General features: G+C 41.9%; 1 protein-coding gene across 1 annotated transcript in view; it reads left to right on the top strand.

Moving 5' to 3' along the window:
* Positions 1-963: 963 nt before the first annotated feature.
* POLA1 (DNA polymerase alpha 1, catalytic subunit) overlaps positions 964-14,924 on the top strand; it is a 353,950-nt gene continuing 339,989 nt past the window's right edge. Inside the window, 4 exon segments of the mRNA XM_042458289.1 lie at positions 964-1,120; positions 6,821-6,945; positions 7,693-7,789; positions 8,689-8,769. Of these exon segments, the coding sequence (XP_042314223.1) occupies positions 1,072-1,120; positions 6,821-6,945; positions 7,693-7,789; positions 8,689-8,769 (352 nt within the window). The 5' untranslated portion in view covers positions 964-1,071.

Below are 14,924 nucleotides of genomic sequence, written 5' to 3'. Positions count from 1 at the left end.
ATAGTAGTTCAGAAAAGATAAACTGCCAGGCTAGATGGGCCAAATAGTCTGACTTGGCATGAGGAAAGCCATGGGGAAAGGTCCGGCAGCCTTGGTGAAACGTTAGGACTCATTTGGGCTCACATAAGAGGAGGTCTACATAGGACTATTCTGATACACTTCTTTGGGTTTTGTTTTAATAGCAACATAGTTAATTTAAAAATTTTAATAACGTAATGTTTTTAATTGTTTGAATTGTTTCTTTTTTAATTTGCATTTTTAATGTTTTATGCTGTTTTAAATTTGTTAGCTGCCATGAGTCTCTGTCGGGATATAACAACATGGAGTGAGGAGGAATCAGGATCAAGGTGGAGCATGTGGGGATTAGTTTTTAATCCAGATTAAAACTGCTTTCCCACAGGAATCTGCCATTTGGAAGAAAGGCCACTGATTTGTATGGGTTTCAGCACCCTCACTTTCATTAGCCTTAGAGAAGCTGCCACACTGCACAATTAATTCAGTTTGACACTGCTTTAACTGCCATGGCTCCTTGCTATGGAATTCTGGGAATTGTGGTTTGTTGTGGCACCAGAGCTCTCTCACAGGGAAGGCTAAACAGCTCACAGAGCTATTACAAATCCCACAATTTCACAGCATTGAGCCAGGGCAGTTAAAGCGGTGTCAAACTGCATTAATTCTGCAGTGTAGATCCATGGACTGAATACAGCCATTTTGACCAAATTCTCTCTTCTCTTTTTCGCCCGACCGCGCTTCTTCTGCTGCATTCGGAATGCTGGAAACGAGAAAACAAAAACTAAAAAAAAAAACCCACCCAGGCGCGTAATTGTTGGCTTTGTTTCCCGTCCCAGCCGCGCGCAGGCTTTTCCTTTCCCAGGCCCTGGAGCGGAATAGGAAAGGACGGATGTAGTCACCGCGGCTCCTGATTGGCTGTCGGCTCCGCCGCCAGGGCAGTTGGGTCTCTTTTTCTCGCGCGGCGCCACTTTCAGGCGCGAGAGCGTGGAGCTGCTGGGAGGCAGCGGAGGAGGAGGAAGCCGCCCTCTGGAGAGTCTCGCTCGCGCCACTTTTCCCGCCATGGAAGGGAGCGAGGGAGCGCGCGACGGGGCTGGCGACGGTTGCCATGGTGAGAGGGACGGAAGGGGGACAAAATGGGCGCCTTCAGGGAGGGATGGAGGGAGGCAGTGCAAGGCTGAGGAGTGAATGGAGGGGGCTCCTACCTTCAGCCCCTGAGTAGCTCTGGATAAAATGGTAGCAGCCTCCCCTTCCTCTCGGTTCCCAGGTTTCCCCAGCACTGAGACAGAGAGCCCTGGTGCCACAATAAACTACAACTCCCAGGATTCCCTAGCACTGAGACAAAGAGCTCTGGTGCCACCATGAACTACAATTCCCAGGATTCGCTAGCACTGAGACAGAGAGCCCTGGTGCCACAATAAACTACAATTTCCAAGAGTCACTAGTACTGACACAAGGAGCTCTGTTGCCACAGTGAACTACAATTCCCAGGACTCCCTAGCTTAGGGAGTCATGCTCAGGATGGAGGCCATTTTGGAATCCCTCCTGGGCAGGAGGTTGAAATGTAGGACATGTCCTGGAAAAGTAGGACATCCGTTCACCTTGCTGCAACTGCCATGGTGTGGAATTCTGGGAACTGTGGCATGATGTGGCACCAGATGCAGCCTAGAAGTAGGCTGCCTGAGTTTGCCCTCTTCTTTTTCTAGTTTGTCCACTTCTTCTAGACTGTGTCCACACTGCAGAAGTAATCCAGTTTCACGCTGCTTTAATTGCCCTGGCTCAAGGCTGTGGAATCCTGGAATTTGTAGTTTTGTTGTTTGGTTCTAAGTCATTTTTTAATTATGGAAACCCTAAGGTGAACCTATTATAGGGTCTTCTTGGCAAGTTTCTTGGGGAGGGAGGGGAGGCCATTGCCATTCCCTGAGGTTGAGAGAGTGTGACTTGCCCAAAGTCATCCGATGGGTTTTTATGCTTGAGTGGGAATATTGAACCCTGCTGTCCATAGCCATAGCCCAATGCTCAAAACACTATGCAAAGGTGGCCCTATAGAACCTTCTCTGCCAAAGAGTGCTAGTGGCTCACAAAACTACAGGATTCTGTAGGATGGAGCTATGGCAGTTAAAGTGATGTCAAACAGCGTTATTTCTTCAGCATAAATGCACCCTATGTGTACCCAGTATACACTGAAAAGACCGCTAGAAATGTGATTGCAGTTACTGATAGCTGCAGCCAATTGCACTGTAGTGATAAAAACAACATATTTTAAAATCTTCCCCAAATGCCCAGCATATAGGGATCGCTGACCATGGAGCACTGCTCTTTTAAAAATGCAGTTGGTTCAGAGGCTAGATAGCAACTCAATGTTTGTTGAATCCTTTGACAAGACAACAGAGTTAGACTGATTTAATAGATAAATCAGTTATCCCCACAAGAGTAACTTTAGGAAGTTACTAAATAAGAAAATGTTTATTTGTTTGCTTATTTATTTGATTTGATTCCTGTCTCACCTTTCTCCCCGAAGGGGACCCAAGTAAAAATTCTAAAAACATATTGCAATAAAACAATTAAAATATAATCTAAAAACAGTATGAAATTACAGGCATTAAAACCACACTAAAACTATGATACCCACACTATATAGCAAACACCCAAGCCACCCCATCATTATACGTCAAAAGCCTGTCTGAATAAAGCCATTTTTGCTTGCCAATGAAAGACTAGCAGGGAGGGGGCCAGCCTTGCTTCTTGTGGAAGGGCATTCCAGAGGGCAGGAGCAGCCACCGAGAAGGCTCTCTCTCTCTCTCTCTCTCTCTCTCTCGTGTCTTTTCCAGGCAAGCTTGGGATGGTGGTAGGACCAAGAGAAAGCCTTCCCCGGAAGATCTTGGGGCTCTAGCAGGTGCATATGGGGGAGATACGGTCTTTCAATTAATCTGGAACTAAGCTGTGTAGGGTTTATAGCTCATGACCAACACTTTGAATTGTACCCAGAAACCAACCGGCAGCCAGTGAAGCTTTTTTTAACCAGGGAGTTACATGCTCCATGTAACAGGCCCCGGTCAGCATTCTGGCTGTGGAGTTTTGCACATGCTGAAGTTTCTGAACAGTTTCCAAAGGCAGCCAGATCTGACGTTTCAAAGAATGGGTGCAGCTGGTACACCAGTTTTAACTGTGCAAATGCACTCCTGGTCACTGCTGAAACCTAGGTATCCAGGCTCAGAGTTGAGTCCAAGAGCACAGCCAAGCTGCGAGCCTGAGATTTCAGGGAAAGTGTTATCCCATCCAGCACAGGCAGCGTCCCTATTCCCTGATCTGCCTTCTGACTGACTAGGAGCACCTCTATCTTGTCTGGATTAAATTTCAATTTGTTTGCCCTCATCCAGTCCATTACTTACTGCAGACACTGGCTCAGTACAGAGACAGCTTCCTTGGAATCAGATGGAAAGGAGAGATAGAGCTGGGTGTCATCTGCATACTGGTGACACCCCACCCCAAAACACTGGATGACCTCATCCAGCAGTTTCATGTAGATGTTAAATAACATGGGGGACAGAACAGAACCCTGTGGAACTCCACAGAAAAGCAGCAAGGGAGTCTAACAGGAGTCCCCCAACATCACCTTCTGAGTCCGCTCCTATAAGACTGGAACTACTGCATAACAGTGCCCCAAGTCGCATCCCAGAGAGGTGGCTCAGAAGGATACCATGGTCGATGGTATCAAAAGCCACCGATAGATCCAGGAGAACCAACAGGGACACACGCCCCCTCGCCGGTTCCCTGCGTAGGTCATCCACCAAGTCGACCAAAGCTGCCTCTGTCCCGTAGCCAGTAGTCTGAAGCCAGATTCAAATGGATCTAGAGAATCCATTTCATCCAGAAACCCCTGCAGCTGGGAGGGCACCACTCACTCCAGAACTTTGCCCAAGAATGGAATATTAGAGACTGGCCGATAGTTATCCAGGATAGATATCCAGGGAGGTCTTTTTCAGTAGGCAGGATGGAAATCTACCTTGCTGCAGTGAAGCATTCACCACTCCCCTTACCCAGTCGGCCAGTCTCCCTCTAGCAGCTTTCAGGAGCCAGGAAGGGCAAGGATCCAGTATGCACATAGTGGCCCTCACTTCTCCAGGGATCCTGTCTACATCATCAGGCTGTACAGATTGAAACTTATCCAATAAAACATTGCTGAAGATCTGGAGCTGCTCACTTGTAAAGCTTGAAAAAAGTGTTTGACTTGAAAAGTTTTTTAAAAATTATGTGGAAGAGGAGAAACATGGCAGTATTTGCCAACACAGAATTGTAGACTTGGAAGGATCACCTTGTCTAATCCAATACCAAGGCAAAATTCACAGATTAAGGATCTCTGACAGATGGCAATGCAATAAAAAACCCCTTCTTAGTCTGTTCCACTGTCAAACAACTATTACTCTTATTGTTTAGTTGGAATTTCCTGTCCTGTAATTTGAATCCCTTGGTTTGGGTCCTACCTGTGGCTGGAGCAGCAAAAAACAAGCTCTCTCCATCAATGTTTTATGTGGCAGTCCTTCAAATACTTGATGTCAGTTGTATGAGACGTGTGTGAATCTGAAGAGCTAGAGGAAGGGCAAAAGAGTTGGAATGGTATGAGAAGAAAGAGACTTAACACAGAATTGTTTGTAAATGCTGTGTGGAGTAACCAAAGTGGACATTTGTTTTTTCCTCTTCTGTTGGAATAGTGAAGCCTTGATAATCAGGCCATAGTGTTAAAGCTATAGCGTCATATATGCTTACCTCAGAGAAAGGCCCAGAAAGGCCCAGAGAAGATGGCTGGCCCATTGGGTAAGCATGCATCAGATTTCACACAAAACATCTAACAGCCTGTTAATAAGAACATAGTAAAGTAGTTGTGTGGCACGTTGGTGGGCTGGAAAAATAAGAAAGGCCCAACTGTCCTCTTGCTGCCAGAAACTTTATAGCCTGATTGCTAGGGTAATTCTTACCACATATAGACAAGAGATCCCAAGCCTGCAGGGGCATATGTGTGTGTCATATCTACTCCAAAGGGGGGAAATGTTTTTACTTTTTGAAGGTGTCAGTAATGCTTGGGATATGAATTAAAAAACCTGAGTATAATGAACCTTGATGTGCCTGTCAATCCTAAGCATGTTCACGTACAGTTTCTGTTGAATTCACTGGGACCTAATCCCAAGTAAGCATGCATAGAATTTTACTGCCTTAAAAAGCATTTTGATCTATAAAATTGGAAAGCTGATATGAGTTGAGTTTAGATTTATGTTCAAAGAATGACAATGTGAAATCAAGAGTTATCAAAATATTTATAATTTCACCAGATTCTTTCTTTCTTGCATTTTCCAACCAGTGTAAGTATAAGGAAAAAAATTCTGACCGGCATTCAATCAAAACATTACAGTTAATGTATACTGAGCTTAAAATAGTGCTAACAGTATGTGGGAGGGTTTGTTTAACCTTGGACATGTGGGTGTCATACCTGCCTTGAAAGGACTGTTAACAAATGATTTGAAATAAAGTTTGAAAATGTTATAATTACCAGAAAAATTGGGGCATTTATACTGGGCAAAGCAGCTTCCTTATACTATATTACAATAATGGTACTACTTAAAATATGTGGTATCTGACATAGCGGTAGGCAGTTATACAGTGCCTAACACAAATTTTTTTTAAAAAATAAGCTAATGTTTGCAACATTTGTAGATGGTAGAAAAAGTGTTGCTTATCTCATGTTAATGGAAATGATAAGAGATGAATAAATATTTCAGGAACTAGTATGCTTAACTGTTTGAGAACACCATAAAGCCTGCATGCGCCATGCAACTTTCAGTAGCCTTTTTTATGTTTATTTCCAGATAAGCTAATATAATGTCCAGAAAATGTTCTAGTGCCCCAAATTGATTTGAATTTTCTTCATTGTTTTCTTCACTTAAAATTTTGTAAACAAAAGGGGAAGCAATTGTATATACAGTGGTACCTCGGGATACGAAATACCCAGGTTACGAAATTTTCGGGATACGAAAAAATCCCATAGGAAAACATTGTTCCGGGTTACGAATGTTTTTTCGGGTTACGAAAAAACTTTTGGTGCTTTTTTCGGCTTTTTCGCACGGAATCGCGGCTTTTCCCCATTAGCGCCTATGGCAATTCGGCTTACGAAGGCTTTTCGGGTTACGAACGGTGCCACGGAACGAATTAATTTCGTAACCCGAGGCACCACTGTACATTAAAAGCTGTTTTAGTACCTAAAATTATTGAATTTAAATATTTTATGTGAAGAAAGATCTAAAAAGCACATTAAAAGTGCTTCCAGTATCTAAAAAGCACATTAAAAGTGCTTCCAGTATATGAAGTAAGTGCCACTGAATGTTGAGACTCCCCCCCCCTTTAGAATAAATATAGATTGCTTGGCCTTTAATATGTCTATATGAGATCGTTAGTTTAGAATTTATTTTGAAACTGGCTTGTAAGTTGGCAAAATATTTGTACCCTTTGTTTATTTTTTTCTCCTGGTTATCTGAAGAGAGCAGTTTTTATCGTTACTTGTTTTAAGATAGTGAAATGAAGATGCAAAGAGAAAAGTGGAGTTTTCATTAATTTTCATATGTTTTTCAGATATCTTTGGTAGAATGAGGTACCATTTTCACATTTAAAATCAGTATAACACATTTTGGGGCATGATACTTGATTGATCATGGCCATACTAGTATGCCAATACTTCTGCATGCCTGTTGTGTGTTTATATTCCTACAGTCTATTTTAAATCTTTTTAACAATTAACCATGCATTTGAAAATGCTTTTCAGAAGCAACTGATTCTGCAAATCTTACAGCTTCACGTTCGCGGCGTGAGAAGAAGTCTAAAAAAGGGAGACAAGAAGCATTGGAACGTTTGAAAAAGGCAAAGGCTGGAGAGAAAATAAAATATGAGGTAAATAAAATATTGTTATAGCTTGAACTGCTAGTATTTTTAGTGACATGTGATTGCACCATGAAAAGTCTGTGTGTGTGTGTGTGTGTGTGTGTGTGTTTCAGTTCAAAGATATAGCTGTGTTAGTCTGTAGAATCAGTATGTAGAGAGATCCTGTAGCACATTTGAGAAAGAAAGAAGTTGGCAGCATGAGCTTCCATAGACTAAAATCTACTTCCTCAGATGCATTTGGTGGAGCAGAAGCCTATATATATGTGTGTGGTTGTGCCCACACATGCACTAGTGGGTTGGGAAAGGTTAATCTAAATGGGATTGTCCTTCCCATCTTGGTGTACCTCAGTTTAATGTAGGATGGGCAACCCTTTGGGGCTGTGGGACACCAGACAAGTAAGCAGAGCTAGTGTTGAATAGAACAGTTGGTGATACCAGGATAGCCCCACTATTCCCTCTCACCCATGCATACCCAACTACTCCTTTTGAAGATTGCTGGGAAAGAAGATTAAAGCCTTTCTGTACTGCTCCTGACGGTTCTGATCTTGCTATCAGTGGAGTATGGCAAAGTTAGCCAATCTTGCCTGCTATTCTCATCAAGGTTGCTGTGTTAACAAGACAAACAGTGATACCTTGCTTGATGCTGTGGGCCATCCACATGTGGTCTAAGTAATTCTTGAATAACTGAATGATTTTCTGCATTCTCTAGTCCATCTTCAAAGAACAACTCCTACAGTTATTAGTTTCTTGTTACAGGTTGAGGAATTCACAAGTGTTTATGATGAAATTGACGAAGAGCAGTATTCTAAGATTGTTCGAGAACGGCAGGATGATGACTGGATTGTCGATGATGGTTTGTAAAGCAGATTTAAATTATTTCTATATTTGGGATGACACTAAACAGATGTTCTTCCATTAGTGTGCTCTTAATGTGTTTAGGGAAGCATTGTAAAATTAAATAAAAGTTTCATAGAGTTTGTCAGAATCTAAGGGAAGATCAAGAAGGTTGGTAGTAGTAGGATTAACCATGCATTTAAAAATTGCTTTGTGAAGTGATGGGATTTAACCTTACATAAGTGATTGTCATTAGCTTTGAACACTATTAAAACAAATTGTCCCTTAAGAATAAGGACTGAAATGGGGTGCTTCTCAAAACTGGGGTACTAACAGAAGGACCAGAAGTGTCTCCCATTATCAGCAGGCTGTGTCTCTCTTGTAGGCCAAGGGATCTAGGGAAAGGCTTCCACAGTACTGTAAAACAGCACTCAGTGAAGTATATGCTGGAGATGGGTGTTTTGTGGGAACAAGATGCTTGTCTCATCTTGGCTAGGCTTAGGTCATTGCTTGCCCGGCCATAGCTAAAACATGTATATGGTTGGGCTGTTAGGCTTTGGTCCACAAGTGACTTCGGTGAGGACATTTATATATGTTAAATTGACAAAAAAAGAGGGTGGTTTATATCAGCAATGGAGAATCGGTGGACTTCCAGATTTTGTTAGACTGTCTTCAGCACATTCCAGCATAGTAAGTGGTTAGGGATGAACCAGTTATAGTTAAGCATCATTGGAAGGCTCCATATTCTGTAAGTTGATTTTAAAGGCAGAATAAAGGAAAATCAACTAAAATATAGCTATTCTTTCCATTTGGGTAAATTCTGGATTTGTCTCCAAAGGTAAATGTAAATAAAAGTGAGTAAAACCTTGTAAAAAGTGAGTAAATCTTGTAAAAAAATAAGGCATTTTTTTTTGACAGATGGGGTTGGTTATGTTGAAGATGGCAGAGAGATTTTTGATGAAGACTTAGAAGATGATGCTCTTGATTCCAACAAGAAAAGTGAGTAAATCTTTACTGATGTTTTAAAAGGGGATTGTTAAAAATTAGACTGTAGGTTATTACATCCAATGAATGCTTCTTGTTTCAGTTTAAAATTTACCTGGCAATAGCTCTTCATGCTGTTTAGTAATTGGAATGGCTTCCATTTTACCAGTTTAATAAAGGTGAGAGAGCTTTTGGACAAACTGGTTTGTTTGGACATGAGGAAGAACTCTTGATTAGAAGTGAAAGATTGACTTGTAGTGAGAACTATTTGAGTTCCCTTCCTTCCTTCTCTTATGGCAGTGGGGAGAAATTGCCTTTGCTTTTGAATAGCCACAGTTTAGTGTGTTGTTCAACTCCAGACTGACTGTTTTTAATATTAACTCTAGTTTTTTCAAACCGGTCATCTTCAAAACAGTTTGTGGCAGGGGCTTGTTTCAGTTAGTTTATAGCTAAAATTATAAATGGTTTAGTGCTGTGACAACATGATGATGTGTTTCCATTTTGGTTACTACCCTTGAGTTACTACCCACTGCTGCTTGGTGCTCCACATGGTTGTATAGTTTTGCAAACCAGTTTTCAAATCAGTAGAAAAGGAATAAGTAAACCAACTTCTCATAATAAAGTGTTTTTGTTATTTCTGCTCTTTCATCCATTAACTGGGGGCCAATGGTTGGCTTCAAACCTGCTTCCCAGGAAGAATGGTGTGGCAAGGTGAAGACCAACTTGCTCCTGCACTTTGTTTGATATTTTAAAGCATTCGAGAGCTATAATGCACACACTGAATTCAGTGTGACTTACTATTGATATTGAGGATATAGATACAATGAATCTAGATTCTATTATAGCCATGTAGTTGTTACTTAAGGACATGACTTGCATGACTGATGACCAAACAAATCTGTTGTTGGTCCACCCTTATTGGCAGAGATGGGTTTACACATTACTTAGAGCGTTACGGTTTTTGGTGACTTGCAAACTCGATCAAATGATTGGACTATACGTCACTTTTAACACAAAGCTTTTCAGGTGGCTTAAAACTGATGTTCACACAGCTTCATAGTTGTTTAATCTAACCATTATGGGGACTGAGCTGTTATCTTAAACCTTGAATTGGGGCCTGAAACACATGGGCCAAATGACGTGGATTCTTGCACGCCCTGAACACGGCCAGAGGCCCATGCTGACATTGCACCATCCAGGAAGAATTGGGACAAGAAGGAGCAGATAGGCAGCCCACTTTAAGACCGCAGTAGCCTGGGGCCTGGCACACATGGTTGTCACAACCCTGGTGCAATTGGTACTGGCATGACCGTGCACCGTTTTTTCAGGCTCGTCTGTTTTTGGCCTGTATCTCTCATTTGTAATAGGGCTAGCTTGGATATAACATTAAACTGTAGTAGTATTACAAAGATAAGCCTAGACCCTGCCCCTGGTGTGGTCATGATAAGGCCTCAGGAACCCTCTTCTCATGAGAGTCCCCAAGGTCCCCCCTGGAAATGCTACCGTAGTTTACTGTTTATTTGTTTTGTTTTGTTCTGTTTTGTTTTTGTCTTGTAATAATGTGTATGTGTTAATGTTGTTTAATTTGTTGGTTTTAATTATAATTGATTTAATAATTTTTTAAGAGGGAGAGGGAATTTTGATGTACAATGTATTGTATTTTATTGCTGTTAGCTGCCCTGATTGACCTCAAAGGGGCGGGATATAAATAAATTTTTATTATTATATTATTATTATTTGGATGCTTTTGGCTTGTTTTAGATTAAAATTAACTTAGACAAAGAGTATGCAGGGTGTTGGCCATTTAGCAAATTCAGACAAAAATCCACCAAACAGTGATACCTTTATTGGCCAACTGAAATGCACAGTATACTTGCTGCAAGCTTTTGAAGCACCACTGGCTTCTTTATCAGGCAAGATGTTACAAAGGAAACAGGAAAAAAATTGAGATGTTAGTAAGATGCCTGCATGTTGTTGTTTCTGTCCTTAGTTGAGATGGTATGAAGAGAGTAAATTTTGCAGTCTGCCTCCTCCTCCTTCTGGCCATGTGCGAACTGGGAGTTTTTCAAGGTTCAGTAAATTTAAAGTCTATTTGCATATCAACAGGACTCTTCTCTTGCAATCCAATGGCTCCATTCCTATGAGGCCACATGCCACTTGTAGGCAGAGGACAATGGATTTTTCAAGAAGCCTCCATGTTTTTGCATCAGGAGTAATTTGGAAAGTGTAGAGGTAAAACATGCTAATCCAGTCCAAATTTAAGAATTTGTAGGTGCCAGTCGACTGGCTGGACAAAGTCTACTTGGACAAAGAATAGTTATTCTTAATTATGATTAGTAGAAACCAGCAAACTTCAAACCATGGTTTATTGAAGTAGGTTGTTCTTACTGTTGTTTTTGTGTGCCTTCAAATTATTTTAGACTTGTGACAGTCTAATAATAATAATAATAATAATAATAATAAAGGTTTATTTATATACCGCCCTTCGAAACATCAGGGCGGTGTACAACAGTGAAAATAAAACAATACATATCTCAATACAATACATATTAATACATATCTCAATACATAGCAATAGCATTTAACAATACATATCTCAATACAGCCAGCGACAAATAGCTCAACAATAAAAATACAACAACAATACACAACACGCTAGCCGGGGCATAGCTCAGTGCCTGCCCCCCCACAGGACAAAAAGGCTGCTTAACTGCGCAGTTGCGCAGTTGTGAAGATGGTCCAGTCCGAAGGCGTCCTCCCTGTGGCGATGCGCAACTGCGCTGGTGTCCTCTCCGCCCAGGGAGGCGCCCGGCAGCAACAGCGGCAACAACAACAGCAGCACACACAGTTCCTCCGAGGCAGGAATAGAGACAAAGTATCACCGAGTTTTCTTGGCAAGATTTGCTCAGAGGGTTTTTTCCATTTTGTTTTTGTGAGAGTGAGAGAGCGTGACATGCCCAAGGTCACCCAGTGGGTGTACCTGGCTGAGCAGCAGATTTGAACCCTGGTCTCCAGAGTCACAGTCCAACACTCAAACCACTACCATACTGGCCCTAAGCTTGTCTTTACTAATCATTATTAAGATTGAGATTTAGATTTTGTACACTGCTAAACGTCAGTTAATCTAAAATGAAGAGAAAAACTCCCAGTTCCTTCTGGCTGTTCCATTATTATTATTTATTTATATAGCACTGTAGATTTACACAGTGCTATACATACAATAAATAAAATAGACAAAAAGAAACCTGCTTATGGTGTACATTCTACAAAATGAGAACAATATACATATAAAATAATACTCAATAATAGATAGGAATTGATAAAATAAGCAGGCAACAAATTAAAAACATCAAATATAAAATATAAGCATCAAATAACAATCACACAATGCCTGGGAACGCTTCACTGAACAGTATAGTCTTCAACTCAGTTTTGAAACTGGTTAAAGAAGTGATGAGCCGTGTTCGTGGGGGAAGGAGGTTCCAGCAGTGAGGGGCAGCAAGTGAAAAGGGACGAATCCAGGATGGGGCAGTGAAAATCCTAGGCTGAGACAGCAGACCTTGACTACCAGAATGGAGGGCATGGGTGGGAAGGTGAGGAGAAAGAAGGATTGATAAATAAGGAGGGGCCAGCCCATGCAGGGCTTTAAAAGTCAATAAGAGAAGCTTATATTGAATATGGAAGGGGAGGGGGAGTCAGTGAAGGGAAGATAATAGAGGAGAGATATGGTCAAAGTGGTGAGCGGATATAATAATGCGTGCAGCTGAATGCTGGACGGAAATTAAAGGATGGAGGTGAGAGAGAGGAAGCCCTGCCAGAAGGCGATTACAATAATCTAGTTGCGAGACGACCAGAGTGTGGACCAGAGTCTTGGCAGTAGAGGCTGACAGAAATTGTCGGATTTTAGCAATATTGTATAGAAAGAATCTGCATGCCTTGGCTGTGGCCTGGATATGGAGGATACACGACAGAGAAGAATAAAAAATGAAACCAAGACCAGTCTTGGACCAGTCGAATAGAGATGTCATCAATAGAAACAGAAAAGGAGTGTTGAAGGGTAGACTTGGGTGGAAAAACAAGAAGCTCCATCTTGGACATGTTGAGCTTCAAACGCAGATGGTGCATCCACTGAGCGACAGCTGTAAGACAAGATGAAACTTGCTGTTTAAGCCCCAGGGAAAGGTCAGGAGTGGAAAGATACAGCTGAGTGTCATCGGTGTACAGATGATAGGAGAAACCAAAAGAACTGATGAGTTTTCCTGGGAACAATATGTAAAGAGAAAACAGTAGGGGACCCAAGACAGAGCCCTGGGGAACTCCAACAGATAATGGAACAGAGGACGAAGTCTGACCACCCGTGACCACTGCAAAAGATCTATCTGACAAATAAGATTTAAACCAATCAAGAGCAGAGTCTGAGAACGCGAGGTCTGAAAGTATATCAACTAGGAGACAGTGATCAACCATGTTAAAGGCTGCAGACAAATCAAGAAGGACGAGAACAGAGTAAAGGCCATTTGCCTTGGCCCGCAAAAGATTGTCCGAGATCTTTGTGAGAGCTGTCTCTGTGGAATGCTGTGGGCGGAAACTGGACTGAAAGGGATCGAGAATAGAGTTGGCTTCAAGAAACTCAAGACAGCGAGAATAAACGACCCATTCCAAGACCTTAGAAAGAAAAGGAAGAAGAGAAATTGGGTGATAGCTAGACAAAGAAAAGGAGTCGAGAGAGGTTTTTTTCAGAATTGGGGAAATAAGAGCATGTTTGAAAACAGAAGGAAAGGAACCAGGGGGGAGAGAGAGAACATATAGAGAAGCGAGGGCAGAAGAGAGGGTCCTATAGAGATTAGAAGACGAGAAGGAATTGGATCAAGAAAACAAGTTGCAGATTTGGAAGAGGTCAGCAGCGTGGAGAGTTCATTCAGCTGATACGCCAGTTACGCCCCTTCCTGGAATGGGAAAACCTTGAAACGGTTGTACATTTGCTGGTAACCTCTCATCTCGATTTCTGCAATGCGCTCTACATGGGGCACCCCTTATGCCACGTTTGGAAGCTGCAACTGGTCCAAAACATGGCAGCCAGATTGGTGACTGGGAGTTCCAAGTTTGATTCTATCACACCTATCTTAAAATCCCTACACTGGCTTCCTGTTAGCTTCCGGGCACAGTATAAGGTACAGTATAAGGTGTTGGTTATTACCTATAACATGGCCTGGGTCTGGCTTACTTGAGGGAACACCTCCTCCCATATAATCCTTCCTGCACTCTCAGGTCCTCAGGGAAGAACCTACTACAGTCACAGAGACCTAGACTGGTAACTACTTTCCAGAGGACGTTTTCTGCTGCCGCTCCTAAAATCTGGAACGATTTGCCAGACAAGATCTGCCAACTAACATCTTTCAAGACTTTTAAGAAGGCAATAAAAACAGATCTCTTCTGGTGGGCCTTCCCAAATTGATCCCCTAATTTCACTCTCCACACGCCTAAATTGTTCTCTTCGGATTGATTCGAATGCCTTTGATATTGTTTTCTCTTTTTATATGCTGTTACCCACCTTGATCTAACAAAGGGAGAGGCAGGTTATACATAATTACTATTATTACTATTATTATCCAAAGAAACAGGGGGAAACACAGAAAATTTTTTAGCTGAAGGTGATAGGAGATTAGCAGTAGATGCAGAATTTGGAGGGAATATCTCAGAGCAAATAGTGGTAATTTTTGTGATGAAATAGTTAGCAAAATCATTAGGAGAGAATAATGAAAAGACGGGAGAGAGGAAGGTTTTAGCAAAGTGTTGAAGGTGGAGAACAGACACTGTGGGCGCCTCTCATTGGCGGAGATCAATGATTTGTAATAATTCTGTTTTGCCATAGACAGGGCACGTGAGAAGGACGAAAGAACAAATTTGTAATGAATAAAATCAGTCCACTCCCTGGACTTTTTCCAAAGACATTCAGCTGCTTGGGAGCAGGACCGGAGAAACCTAACTGTGGGAATAAGCCAGGGCTGAGGCCTAGTGGTAGAGGAAGATGCTCATACAGATACAGAGGCAAAGCCGTCAAGAGTTGAGAGAGTGGAGTTGAGTAAAGACATTGCTGAGTCAGCAGAGTCCCCAAGATTTAGAGAAGAGAGAAATGAATCTAAGGTCTGACAGAGATGGTAGTGATTAAG

This window comes from Sceloporus undulatus, chromosome 3, assembly GCF_019175285.1.
Source record: "Sceloporus undulatus isolate JIND9_A2432 ecotype Alabama chromosome 3, SceUnd_v1.1, whole genome shotgun sequence".
Taxonomy (NCBI): Eukaryota; Metazoa; Chordata; class Lepidosauria; order Squamata; family Phrynosomatidae; genus Sceloporus; species Sceloporus undulatus.
The sequence above is the reverse complement of the archived record's forward strand: the minus strand, read 5'-3'. Positions and strand labels throughout refer to the sequence as shown.